The 22164-nt window shown below is 39.7% G+C and overlaps 1 protein-coding gene across 1 annotated transcript; it reads left to right on the top strand.

The window, feature by feature from the left end:
- The first annotated feature begins 28 nt into the window (after window positions 1-28).
- LOC127975359 (protein MMS22-like) lies at window positions 29-17982 on the top strand. The gene is made up of 25 exons (XM_052579366.1): window positions 29-176; window positions 525-722; window positions 806-931; window positions 1024-1076; window positions 1172-1259; window positions 1334-1511; window positions 3094-3187; window positions 3280-3410; window positions 3493-3606; window positions 3682-3858; window positions 3946-4008; window positions 4142-4261; window positions 6860-7095; window positions 9936-10445; window positions 14202-14389; window positions 14643-14793; window positions 14881-15011; window positions 15878-16017; window positions 16095-16251; window positions 16378-16547; window positions 16682-16893; window positions 17021-17187; window positions 17335-17431; window positions 17514-17681; window positions 17819-17982. Exons 2-25 carry the CDS (start codon window positions 547-549, stop codon window positions 17892-17894), a joined length of 3723 nt encoding a protein of 1240 aa, XP_052435326.1. The 5' UTR covers window positions 29-176; window positions 525-546; the 3' UTR covers window positions 17895-17982.
- The last annotated feature ends 4182 nt before the right edge of the window (window positions 17983-22164 follow it).

Raw genomic sequence — 22164 nt, 5'->3', positions numbered from 1 at the left:
GCGTTAACATTACAGGTTCCGACCACGCCCCCGGAGAACTTCTGCCCAATCAAAGAGCGGTTTGAATGATCGACACTTCCGTGCGCATGCGCAGTGTTGCTCTGACTGTAGCGCGGGAGTACAGTGGTACAATGGGAAGGACGTTCATAGACACAGCAGTTGTCAACAGTGTCGAAGTAAGTGTTATTATAAAAGTATTAGATCCTAAATGACTAATATTGTTGTATCTGTTAAAAATGGTAGGTTTCGCTTTCTGCTGATACAATTCCCAGGTCAATAACTCACAATATAGCGCTGTATATCTAAAAAAAAGAGAGTGGTTTTCACTGCTAAAAAACAACAACAACGGTGTATCCAACCTAAGATACTTGCTGGTCTTTCCTGATTTACGGCTGCCTTAAAGCCTAGCCAATACCATATTTGTGTATGTTAAATGGTTGTTTGATTAAATTCATTTGTCTAATTCGTGGTTAAAATATTTTTTATCGCATTATTTTCATTATCTCTTTCGAAACTCTTCCCAGTGGTCTGTTCCATCCTGTTGACATGGAGGAGGAATTCTCGCAGTCCCTCACCCCGCCTGTATCCCCATCTGCTCTGGATCATTATGGTGAATCTGCTCCCAGTCGGCCTCCCTGCTTCACCTGTGCTTATGAACCAGGTAGAGAAGAGACAGGACGACTGTCATCAAATGGCTACATCAGCAGAGGAGCCCTGAAGAGGTTATGAGTCCTGGTGTTATAATGATGATATAATCTGTGTCAACCTGTCTGTTAACCTTACATCCTCTTTTCTCTATGTTTAGGTTGCTGTTAAAGCTCGATCCAGCTCCTGCGGATTTTGAGGGGGACATGGTTGATATTTTTGACTTCCCATGGGTGACAGAAACAGCGCTGGTAGAATCTACCAAACTTCTGTTTGGCTTGTTCAGGTAGGAGTGCAGGTGTGTTGGCTCTGGAGGATTGCCATGTTGTCTGCTGAAACAAGAAGTCTGCTAATTTGACAATCTGTCTTTGCTTTCAGACAAAAGGTGTTCAAACTGGAGACACTGGTGCAGTCCAGCTCACATGATTTTGGTAAGCATCTGGAGACAGACTTTTTGGGAAGTGGTGTTACAGTCTGACAGTAATTTGCAGCTGAAATATGAATAACTATATTTTGACGATTTCAGGTCAAGCGAGCAGTCTTCATTATGAGGCAGAGGAACTCAGACAGCAGTGTGTGCTGTTCCTCAGCTATATCAAGGTCTTCATTTACAGGTACAGATTGCTGTGGCTTGGTAGTAGCTAAATAATATCAGAAACTGGTTTTCACGTTGTGTTTTGCTCGCCAGGTTTTTGGAGCCCTCACAATCCCTAGATGAAGGTCCTGTTCATCCCTTTAAAGATGCGGAAGCTCAGCTGCCCTCAGTCTTGGTGGAGGAGCTCTTCAGTATCACACAGCTTATTGGACGAATCAAAAATCTGCCAGCCAACGTCCAGAGTGCTCTTACGATTCAGCATCAGGGAAAGGTACTGCAGAACACACTTGTGCCAGCTAAATGATATCTTTTATCCTATTGATGATATTCCTAAATATCTGGTTATATATTTACTAAATGTCTTAACAGGATAGTTCACCAAAAAATGAAAATTGTCATCATTTAGTCACCCTCTAGTTGTTCCAAGCCTGTAGGAATTCTTCTTCTTCTTCTGAACACAATCGAACACATTTTAAAGAAGGTGGGTCACTAAATGGTTAATGCTCCCCACTGACTAGCATTGTATTATTTTCTGTTTCTAAGTTCATGGGGACCAACAACTGTTTGGTTACCCACCTTCTTCAAAATATATTTTTATGTTAAACAGAAATCTCATACAGGTTTGGAACAGCTTGAGACTAAATGATAACAGAATTTTAATTTGTTGTTGAAATATTTCTTGAATAGGGAGATTTTATTGTTTTTTTTGTTTGTTTTTTTAAAGGAACCATATTTTGACTGAACTGCCATTGTTGCCAAGCACTAATAGGTTAAAAATGTTAAATGCAATTAAAATAATGTTGTTATGTTATATCAACACAAGAAGGGAGATATATTTTATTTTCAGTATATGAACATATATTTATGTACAGTAACAATACTTAATATACAGCTACATTCTTTTACACAAGACAATACTCCTTTAAAGCTGCAGTAGGTAACTTTTGTAAAAATATATTTTTTACATATTTATTAAACCTGTCATTATGTCCTGACAGTAGAATATGAGACAGATAATCTGTGAAAAAATCAAGCTCCTCTGGCTCCTCCCAGTGGTCCTATTGCCATTTACAGAAATGCATCCGCTCCCGGTAAGAAACAACCAATCAGAGCTGCGGTCCGTAACTTTGTTTGTGTTCAAAATGTAGAAAAATGTATAATAAGCGAGTACTCCATGAATCCATTTTCAAACCCGTTTTTTAGCTTGTCCTGAATCACTAGGGTGCACCTATAATAAGTGTTTATATTCGGACTATTTTAGTTTGCTTCGGGGATACCGTGGCAGAGTAACCCAGGATCTTTGTGATTCTTCATAGACATAAACAGAGAGAAGTAGTTCCGGCTACGATGTTTTTCCGCAAGACGCAAGCAGTTCTGTTTATTAACCGCTAGAGCGTCAAAAGTTACCTACCTAAAAGTTTGATTTTCTAAAGTGTTTAAAATGTTTTTGAAAGAGGACTTTAATGCTCACTACACATATTTGATTAAAAACAAAAATAATAATAATATTAGGAATTAATACAGTTTAAAATAACTTTATTTAAACACATTTTTAAAATGTAATTTGTATTTTAATGGCAGTGGTTGTAATGGTTTCATTAAAAGGAGCAGTTTGAAAACATTTTATGGAAATGAAATCACAAATTAATCGCATCTTTATCAGCATTTTTTCTCTCTCTTTTAAGACATTCAGTCACCCTTTTAGCCTCTTTGGATGGATTTGATGGCCAAATACAGAGTGGTTTAAAATGAATACAACATTGATCTGCAACAAAAGAACATTTTATCATATTACTCTCCCTAGTAGTGAAAGAAAGTGGCATAAGGAAAAAAAATCTAACCCCCCTTTGCAGCTCTTTCCTCCATCTTGGCAATTATTGCATCTGCACCTGGACATCCACTGGTCTGTTCTGGAGATCCTGCACCTGTTGGAGCAAAGGATGATGGGTAAGTTTCAGTAGCTGTCTCTAGATTGCAGATGTGGTCCTGAATCTGGGACTGTCATACTAACGAGTGTTGGGTCCTGGTGATTTTGAAAGGTCAGGTAGTTTATGCGCACCAGTTCGTGAATTTGACCGGCGAGACGCTCACAAACATCAGTCTGTTTGAGGACCAGGTCAACAGCCTGCTCTGTGATCTCATTGGCCTGGCCATGAACAAATATAATAAGGTGTGTGTTTTATAACAAACCTAAACATTGTGTTGTATAGGTTAGGAGTTAGAACAGTCTTTCCTTCTCTCGCTCTGTTTAGGTGAGACCAACAGAGACTTTGACCACCCATCACTATCACTGCCTGTGCACAAAGGAACTATGGATCCTACTCATACATTTACTAGAGCACAGGAGCAAAACCATACACACTCAGGTTAGCGCATACACAATCTCAGCATAGATGGTTGTTTCTTATGATTCTTGATTCTGATTTTTCTTTTCAATCCAGTCTTTTTGGAGTTACGTAAATGCCCTGCTGCAGACTGTCCTGAAGGGGATGCCTTCAGGAGACCGTGACCCAGGTCTCCCCATACACTGTAAAGACCCTGAGGGCTTCACCTGGTGGCTGCTCACACACCTGGCCCAGATTGGGATGCACAACCAGAACGGCATTGCTCAACAGGAGGTAGATCAACACAAGCTAGTAGTGCATTATGAGATTTTATTCATTTTATTAATGAATATTACATTGGTGAGTTTGCTGCTGTTTCAGAAACAACTTGAGGATAATTGGAACTTTGTGATGGGGCTGCTGAAGTCTAGCTGTGATCCAAAGGTGATTAAAATAATATTGCATATTCCAGTTTACTATGTGTTTACTTGGCTAATATGCTTGTTTATGAATAGCATTAGATATCTTTTTGCGCAGTGCACATTGTGAATTCTGAAAGGTAAATATTAATTTTCAGAAAGCTGCACAGGAGGAACAGATACGAATGATTGTTCACTGCTGCCTCAGCCTCAGCTTGATGTGGGCCCCAAATGTCAGTGCTGTCACAACACTCTGGGAGTATTACAGCAAAAATCTAGTAAGTCATTACTGCAATTATTTCGGTTATTAAAACCATGATGTACAGTGGGATTAAGAGTTTTTCCCCATTTAAATCTGAATAAAAATATTGTTTTAAGAATTTAAATTATTATATTATATTATATTATATTATATTATATTAATTCAAACTTGGGGTGTCCATATCAGCTCATTACTGTAAGATCACTTAGACATTAAATATTACTTCTGTAACTGGATACATGACATACTGTGGGACCCAGAATTCCACATTTTTCTCCCATTTAAATCTGTAAATAAGTTTTATAAGTTAAAATTAATTAGTTTTGATCATTTTAATGAATGAATTATTACATTTATATTTATATTAACTTTTAATGTCTATATCAGCTCATTACTGCAAGATCACATTCACAATTTAATTTAATACTATGTTTTAATAATTTAAATTCACTCAAGCTGTTGTTGTGCTGATAATATAATTTATTAATTGGAAAAATGTCAAATGAAAGCATTTTCTCTAGTTATCTCTACAATACCAGCTGTAGTTTCATAGTGACTAGATTCATTCTGAATCAGATTTTTTGCAGGTTTTCTTAGAATCAGAATTTGAAGAGTGTATTTAATACATTGAAAAAAAACATTTGATGTGGCAAATTTTCATGTTGCGATTAATTGCTAATGCTTTTATCACGGTATACAGTATTATCACAGTATTGAAATCTAGTTTAAAAAAGTGGTCATAATACATTAAAATAGGTTAAATAACGTTTTTCTTATAACAAAAAATAACTGAACATTTAAATACAATAAAGCAATACAGAAAAATGTTATAAAAAGTTTTACACAGATTAAAGTGCAAAAGAACTATAAAGACCAATAGGTATCACTTTACAATAAGACCTTATTAGTTAACCATTATTCCATCATTCACAATGAGCAATAGCTACATTCGCTATAGAAGTTATTAATCTTTGTTAAAAAAAATACCTAAGATTAATGAATGTTCAGAATAATTTTTCATTGGCAGTTTTATGTTAACTCATGAAGCCCTACAGTAAAGTGTGAATTAACCATAAAGAATCGAAACAATATCTAAGGCATGTAGTCCAGATAAAAAAATACAAATAAAAAGTCTGAAAATAAATAGCCTATTAAGACTAAATATTGTATAAGTACTTGGTATATAGGTACATAAGTACTTGGCGCTGTGATGAACACCATAGCAAATCTGAATGGCTATTTAAAATTATTTAATTATGTTTTAGAAAGTAGTGCAGCTGCTTTATTTATGGGGTTTCCAGGGTAACGGCTGCATTTTATTCAGTTTAGTGCCATCTACTGTCAGAGAGTGAATGTATAATTATTCACAGTATTTAGAAGTGCCCACAATAAAAATATCTTGCATATTCATTACCGTGATATATCGGATTACCGAATACATGAACATGTTACCCTCTACATTGCGAGTAAATTATCTAATATTAGCCAATGGCTAATAAATTCTCAGATTTTACTCGCCAATGTGTTAATTGGAGGCTAAGTATAAGTTTAGTACAGATATATTTTCACTAGCAAACACTCTGACTCTGACTGAGGGCTTCAGAGTTACACTCTCCGTCAAGCGATCTGTGATATTTCAAAGTTCATCTTGATGGATACGCAGCGCACCTGTATTTGATATACCGTAAACTCTAGTGTGAAGGCGCACAAATCTCTGTCGCTTCCTCTCACGCACATGCAGAGACCGAGAGAGAGAGAGAGATTGAGTGAGTGAACTGACTACATTTAAACAATATCCTTTGTTGTATTTTCCTGTCAAAAATGCCGTTCCTATGGAAGTCTTCAGCCAAACAGCCGGGTTTTCTGGTAGTGGGTGGTGTTAATACGCAAACCCAATCTCATTGGCTGGGGCTCACCTATTATTGTCCCTGTTTTGATTTCAGCAAATCAGTTCAAGCGAACGCACAAAACCTGATTAATATTCATGAATCCAGCAGCTTATTAATCCTTAGTAATCCTGTGTTTTATAGTTCTTATTATTAGAATTCGTATCATTATTATCCTATCAGTTTTTTCGTTAGTTTTTTCACAATTATTTTTTTTTTGTCAGAAACATTGAATGACAAAAAAACAACCACCTCTGAAGTTAAAATGTTCAATTAAAATGACTAATATGCATTCAAACATGGTTATCAAATTTACTTCTAATTAATATTAAATTAAGTTATATTAAATAATACTTGATTATTATAAAGCTTGACTGACTGATATCAAAAGTGTACTGATGTTAAAAGTGTATTTTAAAAAAAACTGCACCATTTTCCAAATATTATATATATATATATATATATATATATATATATATATATATATATATATATATATATATATATATATATATGTATGTATATGTATGTATGTATATATATATGTATGTATGTATCAGTCTGGCAAGTAAATTCAAATATTTACTAGCCAATGGCGATTAAATTGCCAAGGTGTCTGTTGAGGATTGACATGTCTAATGTGGACTGTACTAATGCTTTATCAGTGTGAAAGACACCCTTCAGTACTACTTCTAATTCTGAACATCTCTTCTTTTATGTGTATGCAGAACAGCTCTTTCACCGTGCCCTGGTTAGGTGTGTCAGGGCTGGGCAGTATCAGCAGGACTCCTCTCTGTCTGCTGCAGCAGGCTAAGAGCTGCTGTAGCCCTGCATCTGTCGGCTCCAACTCTCACACGCAGCTCTACCGCTCAACCAACTCCTTCCATATCTTCCTGCATATTCTGGCCCTTCACCTGAGCCAGGAACATGCTGGCGGCGCCCCCTGGAGACAGATCAAGGGCAGGTGAGAATGAGCCTTGAGACTCGCACCTATTTTCAAAGTTTAGACCTTGTCACCCCTACGTTCTGGTTTCAAATCAGTCTGCAATTCAGTTGGTCTGGTGGAGCTCCGGTAAAAGGCTGAAACAGACAGAATCTGGATAATACATTTTTCTGTCTGGATCATGCTCAGCCGTGCGGCAAGCACGAAGGCTAATTAGCTAACGAGCATATCGGTTAATTCACCTTAACGCTGGCGTTCGGGCTTCCAGCAGTGCCATGTCGGGGGCTGACTTGGCCGGCTCCAGGACCACCTCCTCCTCCCCAATACATGCACAAACACACGTGCCACATGGGGAGGTGTGGGCTGCGCTGATGGCACTCGGGCTTGGAGCGCGCTCGGTGGGAGGCATGGCGCACGGTGCATTAATGAGATCGGCAGGGAGCACGTTCAAGCTCGTACTCTGGGAATGAGCAGCATCTGCTCGTGGCAGGCAAAAAAAAAAAAAAATCTGTCCATGATAAACAAACAAACAACTAGGCAGGCACAAAAAACGCAAACAATATCTCGACTGCCTTCCGTACATCTTTGGCTCATTCTCTATTTCAGGTCAGTCTCTAAAAGCTCGCATCACACTTCCGTGCACCGCATCTATCTGTAGCGGCGACGCGGCTCGACTCCCCGCAGCTTTGCGTGATGTGTTTTTGTCCAAACATTAAACGGATGCTCAAAGGCCTGCTTGTAGTGCAGTGTGTTTGTTGTGGAACCTGCAGGGTTCTGTTTGGGCCAAACAGTCAACAGTAGAAAGAAGGCGGGGGGAGCGGAGGGGGTCAATATTGATTTCTCCTTCTGTGCTGCAGCAAATTGAGCCGCACACGACAGTGCAGCTACCACTGTGTGCCTGAGTGTTTTTGACATTTAACATGGTCTTTTAAAGGCATTTCACCGTGGTGCCCGGAGGATCAAACAACACTCTCTCTCACACAGACACACACACATAAACAAACTTGCTCATGCTGCTCACAGGCATAGCTTTCCAGGAAGACTGAAAGTCTGGAGGAGGTTAGCGATGAGTTGAGTACTTAGGTTGAAACGTTTGATCCTGATGGACCCCAACAGCTTTTCGAAGCTATGGCAGCATTTGTGTGGTGGAAATATCATTGGAATGAATTAAAATTTTTATATTAGTGCAAAGTATCACCAACTACTCCTCACAATATAAATTTCACAACAGTGAAGTCCTGAAGTCTAGGATGATTTTGAGAATCTGGTATTTTAAAAACAAAAAAATTATCATTTTTATCATTCGTTGTTATTAGGGCTGGCCAAAAAATAGATTTTTCGATTAATCTTTTTAAAAATGAAATCGAATCGATATCGATTTTCAAAAGCAGTGAATCATTATTTTCCGGTATTTACTTCAACATTTAAAAGCAGATCTGATTAATGTGAATCTTTTCATTAGTCTTCTCCACTAGATTTCACCTTCTTATTCACCGTGTGCACTGTTACAACAGAAAGCCTGTTACTCATTCAGTGCTCGTCATGGCGGAGGTACTGTTGACAAGAACCAAGAACATCACGCGTAATGGCGTCATAATTCTGCAATGAATTAATGAATTGTGGATAGTGCAACGCACGGTTTTGTTTACACGAGTGCAGACGACGCTCCTGGTATTTTCATCCTCTGTCGTCTTACTATGATTATATAAATACACTGATTTCATCCACAGCTGCTCTGAGAGTCACTTCATTAGCGTTTTATTGTCTAATTTGGCAAAACGACTGTCATATCACATACACAGCAGCTGCAAGTTCCTCACGGCAACCCGTCAAAATTAAAAAAGAATGTATGTCAAAAATATTACTATTTAGCAGTCTTAAGACTCAATGTAACAACAATGCTACTACTACTACTAAATATGAATAAATCTTTATTTTTAAAGGAGTAATCACGTTTATTTTCTTTTTAATTTTAACAGTAAACCTCTGTTTGTTCAGAACATTTTGTCCAAAAAAGGGGGGGGGGGGTTCATTTGATTAGGATAAATTAAATAGTTTTATGCCTTCATCTGATTACCAGAACAATTAAGAAGAACATTTTATATGGCCTTATTATTGTTTAAAAAACGACCCTATACAAAAAAAAAGAAAAGGTTTAAAATACAGGCCTTAATTTGGCTCTTAATTTGTTTTTATAAATTCATCATTTGTTTACTGTTGATTTTTTTACATTTTAATAGCATTTGTATTAAAACTATATTCACTGAATGTAATAAATTATAATAATTAAAAAAAGAGAATCGAATCAAGAGCTTGTGAATCTAAATCAAATCGAATCAGGACATCTGAATCAATACCCAGCACTAATTGTTATGTTTATTATATCATTTAGGGCACAACAAAGATGACCCACATTACCTATGTTTCCATCCAAAGTTACGGATTAAACTTTACTTAAAATTGGAGTATCGCATAAAACATTTGTGAATAAAGCACCGTTCAGTTGAGGAGAACAAAATCATCACTTCCTGATAAACATTCTAAATATATATAAAAAAATTTTTTTTGCTGTAGTAGGGGAAGGCACTGTATATAAAAATGTTTGTATACAGAAATAAATAAATAATTATATACATATAACAAATATTATATTTGATGTATGCAAAATAATAAAATTTTACTAGCAAACACTAGATTTTAGACTCCATACATTGAGAAATTTCATAAAACGCTTTAGATTCAGTACAATCAGTAATTGAACTGTAGGAAATAAGAACATAATCAAGTTAAAATTATTGATTGATTGTATCTGCACAGTGTTTATTCCACATTATGACCATGTCTGTCTCATGTGTCCACAGACTCTACTCAAAGTTCCACCAGAGGAGAATGACGGAGCTCTCTGACACAGGCCTGCTGCACTTCCTGCTGCTTTTCCTGGTCCTGGCGCAGTGTGCGGAGCTGGAGGATGTGGCCAGCCGAGCGTGCGACTTACTTGCCATGCTGCCCGCTGACTCCACGCCCCCTGCCCTGCGTGCGCTGCAGTGGAGGGGCCAGCTGGCTCTCATGCTATTGTATTTGGAGAGGGGAATGGATGCTGGCGCACTTGCGGGGCAGTTGGCCGCCTACTTCAGCCAAGCGGCCCGCGAGTTCTACCTGAAGACCACCGAGCCTTCGCGCAAGCTAGCTCTCTGGGCACCACTTAGCTCGTACCTGGAGGGGGTGAGCGAGGTGTTTGAGACAAGTCCTAATCTTACGCTATCAGAGGAAAGGCTTCTGAACGAGGGCTTTGGACTGCTACTGCCTGCCTGTCGTCAGTCCGAGCTCAGCTCCGCTTTGGGCTTCCTGCAGACACTGCTGGCACAATTACGGTGAGAGCACACACAAGCTTTACTTTAAACGTTAAGATGTGTTGGTTCCTCAAACACACAGCAACCCCTCGTCCCACCCCCAAGTGATCCCAGAAGCTTGCCCAAACCCTTGCCCTTACGCAGCTCAAATCTCTCCCCTGCATCCCTTGTATGTTGACAATGGCTTGATTGTGCAGTAATTACAACATAGTGTGGAGATAAGCTTATCCGTTGTGCACAGAGCCCCTGTAAGGTCCCCTGTGCATCTCTAGGGGCCCGCAGCACCCGGGTCAGCCCGTACAGGTGCTGGAAGAGAGCTGTGTTGAGTTTCGGCCCATAGGTCCGGTCCTGGCTGGAGACAGCTGAGTGTGGACTAAACTGAAAGGAGGGACGAGTTCATGGCAAGGACATCGGTGTGCCTTACACGTATAACACGGTCAGAGGTGGCTAGGGTGCGACTGAATAAGGTGTCTAAGGTAAAGGATCCACTGCTTAAGTCTCCACTCCTCTCATTTGACCCAAATCAAACTCTGAATCACTTTAACACTACTAATTCCCACAATTCCCAAGCAGGATCTGTGGGTGGGAGGCCACTCATTTGCACATTAATGAACGTTAAAACTGAAGCAAGCAAGTTTTTCCCGAACAAGCTCACCAAGATCCCTCTGACCCAGTTTAAAGAAACGGTGCGCTCTTCAACGTGTCCTTCAAATTACTCTTAATTTCACCGTGGTTCTGTTGTATCACTTTTATTAATGCGTTTTCACTGACACAATTAATGCGTTATTATCTGGTCCGGTAAATTGAACCCTGGCTTCATTACGGCTGTTAGGTTGGAGATGGCATGCGCAAGCCTTACATGAATTAGCCAGCACGCGGCTACGGGGCGATGTAAGGCAGACTGTAACTGACGGATGATTCGCGCAGATAACACAGGCCAGGCTCTAGTCACGCTCTAATTCTCCTCATCACATTCCCTGCCACGATCCTCTGTGTGTGTGGGCAGTGAGATCGCAATGGTGACCCCTGCAGCACGCTGGCGTCTTTGCCAAGTGACTAATCGAGTTCTCGCCAATCGATTAATCCGGTTCCTTCCCGCTGCGCTTTCACCGTGCACGCCGTCTCCCCTCAGGAGAACGGAGAGCACGGTGACACTGAGGGTAAGAAGGGAGGTGGTGAGAATTATCTCTGGTTCTGTGTTTCTGTTCAGCACAGCAGGGGCTGTTTGTCAATCTCATTTAAGAACAAAAAACTGTTTTTATTCATTTAAACTATTAGGACAAACTGGCTTTAAAAGGATGCAAGAATTGTGGTGAATTGAGACTGAAGGTTTATTAATGAGTTGAATGTATTCAGTGATTCACCTCTGACTATTTTTAAAGAACTAACAGGGTTATATTACATCACCGCTATGAACTATGATTTTCTATTTTTAGTGAGTTGCAGATGGTAAATCCAGATATTCTCATTCTTGAGCGCTTTTGTTTGGATATAACTCTGTGTGGTGCAACGGGAGTCTTCAGTGTTTTTGAGGAAGAGAATGACATTTTTTATTATTTTGTCAATATTTAGGAGCACATTTGCACAAGATTTATTGGGAAAAGTGCTGTGCAACATTCAATTGAATCATTTTAAATGAGTAATTTGTAATATTTTCTAGTTTCAATTTAGTGAGAGTAAAGACATTTTGGAGCAATGGCTGCTGAACATTTAGAAGAGAGATATTACATTTAAATGTATATTAAAATAAAAATTATTTAATAGTTATATTCCACATTCAAAAGTTAAAAAAAACTACATTTGCATATAGCTAATAAACAAGTTAAATTTGATTGTTGCTTTTTAAATTTAGGATTAATGTTGCTGTTAATTAATATTTCGTATGCTTGCATTACATTAATTGTACTGAAATGTTCCCTAGAGCAAACCGGGCCTACAGCCTCACTAATGGGAATTTCACTCAATAACTCTTCACTACACAGTTCAACTCTTCAAACGTTGACGTTGATAGCCAAAAACCTTCAAATGGTTTGACATATTTACTATTGAAATGGAAAGCGAAATGTTTTCTTCTGTTTTCATGAGCACACTAGCATATAGATTAGCCTCAGAGCTTATAGACACAGACTAAAAGCCACGAAACTTGATTTGGATTTCAAGGCGTCTGTCCACGCTCTGTTACTTGCTATTTAAAAGCCGTATTAAGTTATACTATAACACATGCATGGTCAGAAATAAGCACCATTGCTTAATGTCACAGTGAAGGACGTGCTCCTCCATCAACGGGGTGTGTGTTGAGCGATACGGAGATATCAGAGCTTACGCACAGTGTCAGATGGCGTGCTCGTGATGCTTATCTGAGTGTGTGATTCCATGTGTCAGTTTACACGAAGGCACCCGGCGTGATGGTGTAAGTCGGTGTGTATGTTCCAGAGGTGTGTGTTCAAAATCTGTGCTGCAGTCCAGGGAGAGATTAAACGAGTGTTCAGATGGTACGGGGTGTGTGCGTGTAAGACGCCGCAGTGAGGGGATTAAGTGGGGTCTCTGACGATGTCTTGTACAATGAGGGTTGATGGGTGTGAAAGGCCCATTCCGCCGCGGTAACGAAGCTAATGAATTCACTCTCTAATCGATTGTCTCAGCTCTCCGTGGATTAGATGCAACCTTGCTGGAAGGCGCGAAGGTGTGTGCGTGAGCGTCACGTGTGCGTGCACGCCGCGGCCCTTTCCCGGCGCTCTCACTTTCATCGCTGAGAATGACAGGACAGGGGGATCATCTCCAGTCTAAATGAGATTACAGCCCCTTCAGCTGCTTATCTGAGCTAATGCCAGCCGCTGCAGAGCCAGACTCGTGCTCTCAGCCTCCCATTCAGACCCAGCCTCACAGCTATCGCCAGGCCACGGAGGAACCGCTTGCCCAACACCAGCACACTCCATCTAATCCCTCTGTCCGGATAGAGTCACAGTGAAAAGAGGGCAGAGGGGCCGGAGATAATACAGACAGTGAGAAAGGCTGCAGTCACATTTAAGAAGGTTGGAAAGAGAAAGGAAGATTGAAACAGAATGGATGAATCTGGATAGATGAGATGGGGGAATGAAACACAAGAACTGGCTTTAGGAAGAGAGGGACAATTATTTTGAAGCTCCTGACACTTCACTTAATCTAATGACACCACGATAAATTTCAAACTTGTCTAAAATCTGTCCGAGCAGTCATCAGGTGTGTGCACTGTCCTGATTATGAGGGGGAATGGGAATGGAAAACCACATCAAACTGCTCCTCACTTCGGCTTAACCATTGTCTCATCCATTTTTCGTATTATTTTAAGCTCCTTTTTCTCCTTTATAGTACAAGAACACTCACACTCACACTGCTATTATATAAAATATTAAGCAGTACAACTATTTTTTACATTTTTTAAGAAATGTTTCTCAAGCAATAAATCACCATATTAGAATGATTTCTGAACGATCATGTAACAATGAAGACTGTAGTAATGGCTGCAGAAATACACCCTTATTTTTTATCAAATAAATTTAGCCCTGTGAACATTAAAACCTACTTTCAAAAACATTAAAAAAAACATTTGCAAGTGTATTTATAATAGTTACATAATATTAATGTAATATATGTAACTGCTATCAATTTATTATAGATGGTGATTCACTGTTTTGTTGCTTCTGGAGTGATAATTGCATAAAGTGCTCACCAACACGACATCCGAAAAACTGCGAGTCTTCAAGTGTGTGCTTGGCATTAATCTGTTTCTCTCTTTAGGAGAGTTCACCAGCGCTGTGGCCAGCCGTCTCACTCTGTAGACTCTTTCAGTTGGGTTCCTCTCCCCAGCGTGGCTAAAGAGCGCCACCAAGCGGTGGCAGCGGCACTCTGGTCTCACTTCTTCCCCTTCCTGTGCAGCATGAGGCTTTCCCAGACCCCCCCGCCACAGCTCGCGGACGCCGCAGCAGGTCAGGGAAATAGAGAAAATGAACTCTTGTTCTCTCGGGGGCTCTCTTTGCATGGCTGCCTTTTCTCTAAAAGAGCTGAATAGAAGGGAATTGTATGAATGTGCAGTGTTTTTTATTTTTATTTGTATTATTATTATTGATTTTGAGAAATATTATGACCTGCTCTCACTTTCTTGCCCTATAATTGTAGCTATTTTAAGGGTAGAAATGTGGGAATGAATGTGTAAAAAATAATAGTATTTTATGCTATTAGGCTTCACATTGTTGGCATTAGACATGCCTGGCTCTGCCCCTCAAAACCTACAGCCCCACCCCATCCAGTCCATTATGCAAAGCTTCGGCTGGGATGAAATGCTCCACCCCCTGCTGGTAACCCACTATCTAAATCACCTGCTGCAAAATGGGTGAGTGTCTTTTGTCCGTTTACTCTTTTTTTTCTCCAGTGCATAGTTGGACTGGTTTTACTGTGAGCTCAAAATTCTCTCTCACAGAGAGCTGGTCAGTTGGGTAAGCTCTGGGCCAGGTTCAGGTTCGGCCCAGGCTTTATGTGTGCGTGCCTGGATCCGCTGTGTTCTACAACAGTACCTCCATAAAAGCCAAGATGCTCCAGATACAAGAGCAGGTAAAAAGAGCTCATCAAGTCACAGTGGGCATGGTATGGCAAGTGGTTAAAGGGATAATTCACCTAAAAATGAAAATTCTCTCATTATTTACTCAACTTCATGTAGTCCTAAAACGGTATGACTGGTTTTGGGTTTTGTAAAAACAAACCTGATGTATTAAGAATTTTTACCAGTAAAATTGTCACTATCCTGCACTTTACACTTAAGTCCCTTTCAGGGAAATTCATATGTGACCCTGGACCACAAAACCAGTCTGAAGTCGCTGGAGTATATTTTTAGCAATAGCCAAAAAACCATTGTATGGGTCAAAATTATAAATTTTCAGAATCATATAGTCCAGTGCGACTTACATGTTTTTTCCCTCATCATGACATATTTTTGGACTGATGCAACTTATACTCAGGTGCAACTTATAGTCCGAAAAATACGGTAATTAAAATAGTCTATGTGCTCTCGGATTTTATCAAAAATAGCTTAATGAACAAAAGTCTCACAGGTTTGGAATGAGGGTAGGTAATAATTAACAGATTTTTCATTGTTGGATGAACTATACCTTTATATATCAGGGAGTTATGCCCAAAAACCGACTGGAGCACAGCACTAGATAAAGGACTAAAGTGAGTTTCAATGTATTGTGATCAAATTCACCAAACTGAATATTCAACTAAGATTCAATCCTCTTAGAAGAAAAATACCTACAGAGGAAACAACATGTGCATTAGTAAATTATGACTAAATTATGAATTTACATTTTAATGTATGAATTATTCCTTCAACTCTAATTTGCTAACAAGTGATAGCGAATTGGCATTATTAAAATGATTTGGGTGTGTCAGAGAGAGCAGCTGTGGTATCGTGTGTACAGGCAGAAATCTGGATGAACAGCTGGCCGAGTTAACCAGACAGGTTCTGCGACTTCCAGAAGTGGAGTCTGTGCTGCAGAGAGCCGGCCTGCATCCTGCTGCTGCCAAAGATCCCAAACCTGCAATGGCTGTGTTCATCAAGGTACACACACTCAAACCAGAAGCTCTAACATAGAAGCCATACTGTATCTCCGACACTCTGTATTTGTAATTTATTAGGCTGTGGGTCGATCATACTGTGAGCTCCAGCTCCTCTCTGAGCGTTCTTCAGCGGTGTCCCGAGCACTGGAGTATGTAGGAGACATCCTCAAATATATCAAGCCTTACCTGCTAAACAAGAGCCGGGAGGGTCTACAGCTGGCATACTGGACTGCAGGTGAGTGATTTTAGACATAATGTACTCTTATCTTTTGTTGAATGTTGGATTTCACTTGAAAATGCAAAAATAAAATGGCACTTAATGAGTACTGTAAGCTTATGGTAGTTTTGTCAATTTTTTCAGGCTACTTGGTCAAGCACTGGAGCCACCTGTTGGCCACCTCGAAAGCTCAGCAGCTGCTCTTCCGCATTGTAGATGTGCTGTTACTGTCCCACGCTCTTCTGCAACAGGACAGTGGAGCACACACTCAAATGCTTTCAGCCCTCAAAGAAAGCTTGCCTCTGTTCCTGCAGGTTTACGCATCTCCTAATCCAATGCATACTCTGTATTCAGACTATTGAAACCTTTCCCTATATCCTGAGGTCATTGTTGAGGAAGTTCCCTGGCTTTGTCATACATGTAACTAAGATTGTCTTGGTATCTTCAGGGTTTGTCAGTGGCGGTGAGTGTGTCCCAATCTCAGGGGGCATACCTAAAGCAGCAGCTGCACAGTGTTATTTCCCAGTACCTGAGCCGCTTTCTCCCATCCACACCCTCTACTGGAGCGGTGGTCAATCATCCTGTCCTGCTGGCAGCCTGCGAATCAACACCCACTCCACAGGGGGAAAGACTCAGGAGGAGCATTCTGCATGTGCTGAGGTATGAGTCATGTGATTTCATATTTATCTAAATGAACACCAATAAAAATAAAAGTCATATAGCTTCTTCATAGTCGTGAGTATAAAAGAAGATGAGCAACCTTTTAGGGATAACATTGTCTCTGCAGAGAGAACTTCCTCCAGTTTAAAGGTGTCGCTCCTCCACCTCGACTCGCTGCTGTTCTCTCTTTCCTGTTGGAGCTCCTGAAACGGAACAATGACAGAGATCCTGCCTTACTCACAGTTCCACTTCCTTTGGTGCTGCGCTGTCTGATGCTGGTCAACGAACCACAAGGTAGACAAGGATCATATAAATTTACATATAGCATTTAGTTAGATATAAAGATCATCTTTTATAAAGACCTAGCTCCTGATAAAAAAAATGTAATACAATGTATTTGATTGTTTTTATTGAAGCAAATCCCTGTTGTGTTTCTCTCAGTAAAGAGGCTGAGCACGGAGGTTACGCAGCTTATTGTGGAGCGGTGCACTGCTATAGTAGGAGAGCAGCCATGTGAACACACCACTACTATTCTACGGTAAGTTACCCACATTGGTCAGTGCTGCCTTAGTGACTATACTCTTTCATTCTGTTGTTACCTATTTTTTTTTCTTTCCCAGGGCCTTCGTGGAAGAGAATGAAGGTGTATACGACCAGCAAGTGTATAATGTTCTAGAAGTTGTGGCTGTCCTTCACCCCTTCACAGTGACGGCCCTTATTCCCTTTCTGTCACTGAGCCTTAGAAAGACAGAGTGCAAGAGAGGTCTGGGAAAAAATACCTCACTCAGGTACAGCAAAAGTAACCTATATGTCAGCTGAGATCTGTGAAGAAACTTGAGCTAAAACCAGCACTATCCATTAGCATTCCCGTATGCTTTGTTCTATGCTTCATTTTCTCCTTCTTGAAAAATCTGTCTTGTTTTAGGAATGGCTATAGGAGGCTGCTGGCCCTGCTTGGAGACAGTGGACAGGCTGAGATGATTAGTTTAGAAGAAGACTGATTTGAATCAACTCTCAATACTCTTTTGTAAAAGGGTTTACATGGTGTAGACTTTATAGTGGATATTGTGAATAAACTTTGTTTGAATACCCTGTGTTCTGTGTTTTGTTGCTGGCTTAGGGAATCAAGCTATGTTTGTAGTGTGTTAAGGGATACCCCATAAGGCCCCAATACTAGATATACAAAAAAAAATGTAGATAGTCATTAGTCCCAGTTTTATACGTTAACCCTCTTAAACCTTTCAAGTCAATCATATGCTGTGTTCTGAAGGAATTACAGACAGAATGAGTGACACTGGCAGAGGGAATTATCCCAGCTGGCACTAACTAGACATTGATAAAGTGTAAAGTTAACGCTGGACCCTAAAGGCCATTGCACACGGAATTCGAAATTTTTGCACGTTAAAAAATATGAGCTTACGTTGTGTTAATCACTGTGTTAAACACTGCCTCCAATACTTTCGTCTGTCATAAAATAAAATAATTTCAGGTTCGATTTTCTGCTTTTTCCATCCGTAGCATCCACTAGTATAGGAAAGGCTGACAAAAAAAAAAGAAAAAAGAAAACGAATATTTCAGACTCCGTGTGCATAGACTTTAAATTCCGCATGAACTGAAAGTTACTGCCTAATTTATTTCATTGTAGTGAAGTATTTCCATCTGAAAATGAATAATGAATAGAGCTATAGAGGGCATGGTTTTATGTTTGTGCACCTCTCTCTCTCTGTTACTCATAGCAATATAAACTGTTGGAGGGGTGCAGGGTTGCCAACTCTCACGCATCTGGCTGGCGTGACACTCACGCTTGGACTTCAGCGTGAGATTGATGCTGAAAGCGTGAGTTTCACGCCAGATGCGTGAGAGTTGGCAACCCTGGGGGTATGTTTAAGGATATTCTGCCCAAGCTGTCAAACTGACGTCATAAGAAAAGCAATGGCATTCCAGGGCTGAAGTTAATGTTCAAATTTTGATTAAAGATTATAAAGACAATCATTTTTTTTCAGCGGATTAACTTGCATGGATTAATTGTTTACATAATGATCAACAATGTGTGCCAGTAAAGTAAATAAAGTCATTTTGATTCCATGTGGACCTTATGTTTTCAACATTTTGGTTGATGTCCATTTAGACGTTGGCTTGACATTGGATTTTGGTTACTTCACAATAACCTAAAACAACAAAATATCTATGCCAGCTGATGGTCTTGGACATCAAATTACCCAATGTTGCAACCAAAGTAACCAAATATCAATGTCTTATGTCGTTGTGTGGCTGCTGGATAAGATGTGGGTGCTAAATGCAGTCCTTTGGCGGTCTAACTGGTGCAGTCACTTTAAGAGGGCCTCGCGTCGAAAGGACCGAGGGGGAACACTGCAGCCCACACCCAAGTGAAAAGAGCTATACAAAATTAGAAGGAGGTGTGATCTTTGGGTGGAGAAGCAGGGAATATGCTTTGGGGGATGGAGGGTGCTCATAATTCAACTGAAAACTTCTTCGTATAAAACACTTTTACAGCACTTTACAGCATGCCACATTTTTTCATCTTTTCACTTTTTGTATTTTGTTATAAATAATCAGAGTCTGATAGCCCCTCCCCCTTATGTCATAATTTAAGCTGTGAGGACATTTCACATTTCGGGCAAACACAGTAGAACAGGGACAGTCAACGTCGGTCCTTGAGTGCCGCTGTCCTGCAGAGTTTACCTCTAACCCTAGTCAAATACAATTGAACAAGATAATTAAGAGCAGATTGGTTGAGCTAATGATTTAAACCATTTAGATCCAGTCAGTCACTTCAATTGGAGGTTTCTGAATGAATCTGTCCTTAACAAAATTAAATTATTCCAAGACTTACAGTTGTTTCTCAATAAATTAGAATGTCAAGGAAAAGTTAATTTCAGTAATTCAACTCAAATTGTGAAACTCATGTATTAAATAAATTCAATGCACACAGACTGAAGTAGTTTAACTCTTTGGTTCTTTCAAATTGTGATGATATTGGCTCACATTTAACAAAAACCCACCAATTCACGATCTCAACAAATTAGAATATGATGACATTCCAATCAGCTAATCAACTCAAAACACCTGCAAAGGTTTCCTGAGCCTTCAAAATGGTCTCTGACAATCATTGACACCCTTCACAAAGGAGTGTAAGTCACAGAAATTCATTGCCAATAAGCTGTCTGTTCACAGAGTGCTATATCAAAGCATGTTAACAGGAAGTTGAGTGGAACAAAAAAGTGTGAAAGAAAAAGATGCATAACCAACCGAGAGAACTACAGCCTTATGAGGATTGTCAAGCAAACTGGATTCAAGAATTTCAGAGAACTTCACAAGGAATGGACTGAGGCTGAGGTCAAGGCATCAAGAGCCACCACACACAGATGTGGCAAGGAATTTGGCTACAGTTGTCTTATTCCTCTTAAGTCATTCCTGAACCACAGACAGCATCAGAGGCGTCTTACATAGGCTAAGGAGAAGAAAAACTGGACTGTTACCATTGGTCCGAAGTCCTTTTTTCAGATGATGGCAAGTTTTGTATTTCATTTGTAAACAAAGGTCCTAGAGTCTGGAGGAAGAGTGGAGAAGCTCATAGCCCATAGCTCATAAATGTTATGTTTCCATAGTATGTGATGATTTGGGGTGCAATGTCATCTGCTGGTGTTGGTCCATTGTGTTTTTTTTAAACCATAGTCACTGCACCCGTTTACCAATAAATCTTGGAGCACTTCTTGCTTCCTTCTGCTGACCAGCTTTTTGAAGATGCTGGTTTCATTTTCACCTACCCACACTGCCAAAAGCACCAAAAGTTGGTTAAATGACCATGGTGTTGGTGTGTTTGACTGGCCAGCAAACACAACAGACCTGAACACCACAGAGAATATGTGGGGTACTGTCAAGAGGAAAATTAGAAATAAGAGACCAAACAATGCAGATGAGCTGAAGGCGACTGTCAAAGAAACTTAGGCTTCCAAACCACCTCAGCAGAGCCACAAACTGATCACCTCCATGCCACGCCGAATTGAGGCAGTAATTAAAGCAAAAGGACTGTACTAAATGTACATTAAATAAACATACTTTCCAGAAGGCCAACAATTCACAAATTTCTTTTTTTTTATTTATGAAGTATTCTGTTTTGTTGAGGGTTTTTGTTAAATGTGAGCCAAATCATCACAGTTAAAAGAACCAAAGACTTAAACTACTTCAGTCGGTGTGCATTGAATTTAGTTTAATACACGTGTTTCGTAATTTGAGTTGCAACTGTATATTAGTGACTGTTGCCACCTACTGGCGGTTTTAGTTTTATATTTAAAACATTTCATATTTTCAACCATTTTTATTTCTATATCAAAATTATATATATATATATATATATATATATATATATATAATATTATATATGCAGTTATAATTGTATTGCAAATGCATTCATATCACCTCAGCAGCATGTCGGGCAGAGCTGTACAAATAATACATTTTACACGAAGCTACTCAAACCACAAACAAGAACAAAGATAGCGATTAATCTGAAATTCAATATTTTTACCATCACATCTAGAAAGAGGCTACATTAAGCTTTCATATGGTATTCTGCTATCAATCAGCACTTTTCTGGCAACTGCACAGACTAGTAATCAAAATCAGTCATGAAACCACAAATGTGACACCTATGGCTCCCTCAATCACCTTCACCCCAAACCTTTCCTTTAACTATTCATACTGTTTGCAATCTCCATGCAATTCTGAGCACAAATTGCCTAGAGCCTCTCATCACTCTATACCTCCTACCCTTCTTTTTCTCCCTTTTCTCCATCCCAATCATTCCTTCCATTTCCATCTCAGCTCTCGGTCCTCTCTTGCAGCCGGCACGCTCACACATCGCCCCGCAGTGTGGCACAGGCATCACACTTCATTAGAGCAGAGCCATCAAATGAGCCACACTGTCTCTCTCACCTCTTAGCCCCGTCACGTCGAGCTTTCATTCTCTGAGCTAATCAGAGTAACTATTTAATACGGATTAACAGTTATAAGGTATGTTACAGTATATGGTGACAAATTAGCTTACTTCCAAATTTTAGTGAGCAGCCTTACTATTGAACATACAGTCTTGTTCAAAATAATAGCAGTACAATGTGACTAACCAGAATAATCAAGGTTTTTAGTATATTTTTTATTGCTACGTGGCAAACAAGTTACCAGTAGGTTCAGTAGATTGTCAGAAAACAAACAAGACCCAGCATTCATGATATGCACGCTCTTAAGGCTGTG

This window comes from Carassius gibelio, chromosome B16 (genome assembly GCF_023724105.1).
Source record: "Carassius gibelio isolate Cgi1373 ecotype wild population from Czech Republic chromosome B16, carGib1.2-hapl.c, whole genome shotgun sequence".
Classification (NCBI taxonomy): Eukaryota; Metazoa; Chordata; class Actinopteri; order Cypriniformes; family Cyprinidae; genus Carassius; species Carassius gibelio.
Note: the sequence above shows the minus strand (reverse complement) of the source record. Positions and strands in the feature narration are given on the sequence as shown.

Excerpts from the sequence above, each read along its gene's own strand:
- LOC127975359 (XM_052579366.1), top strand. The coding sequence starts at position 547 with ATGGAGGAGGAATTCTCGCAGTCCCTCACCCCGCCTGTATCCCCATCT. Across the intron at positions 4,009-4,141 it reads AGTCTAGCTGTGATCCAAAG|AAAGCTGCACAGGAGGAACA; the intron begins GTGATTAAAATA and ends ATTAATTTTCAG. Across the intron at positions 4,262-6,859 it reads AGTATTACAGCAAAAATCTA|AACAGCTCTTTCACCGTGCC; the intron begins GTAAGTCATTAC and ends ATGTGTATGCAG.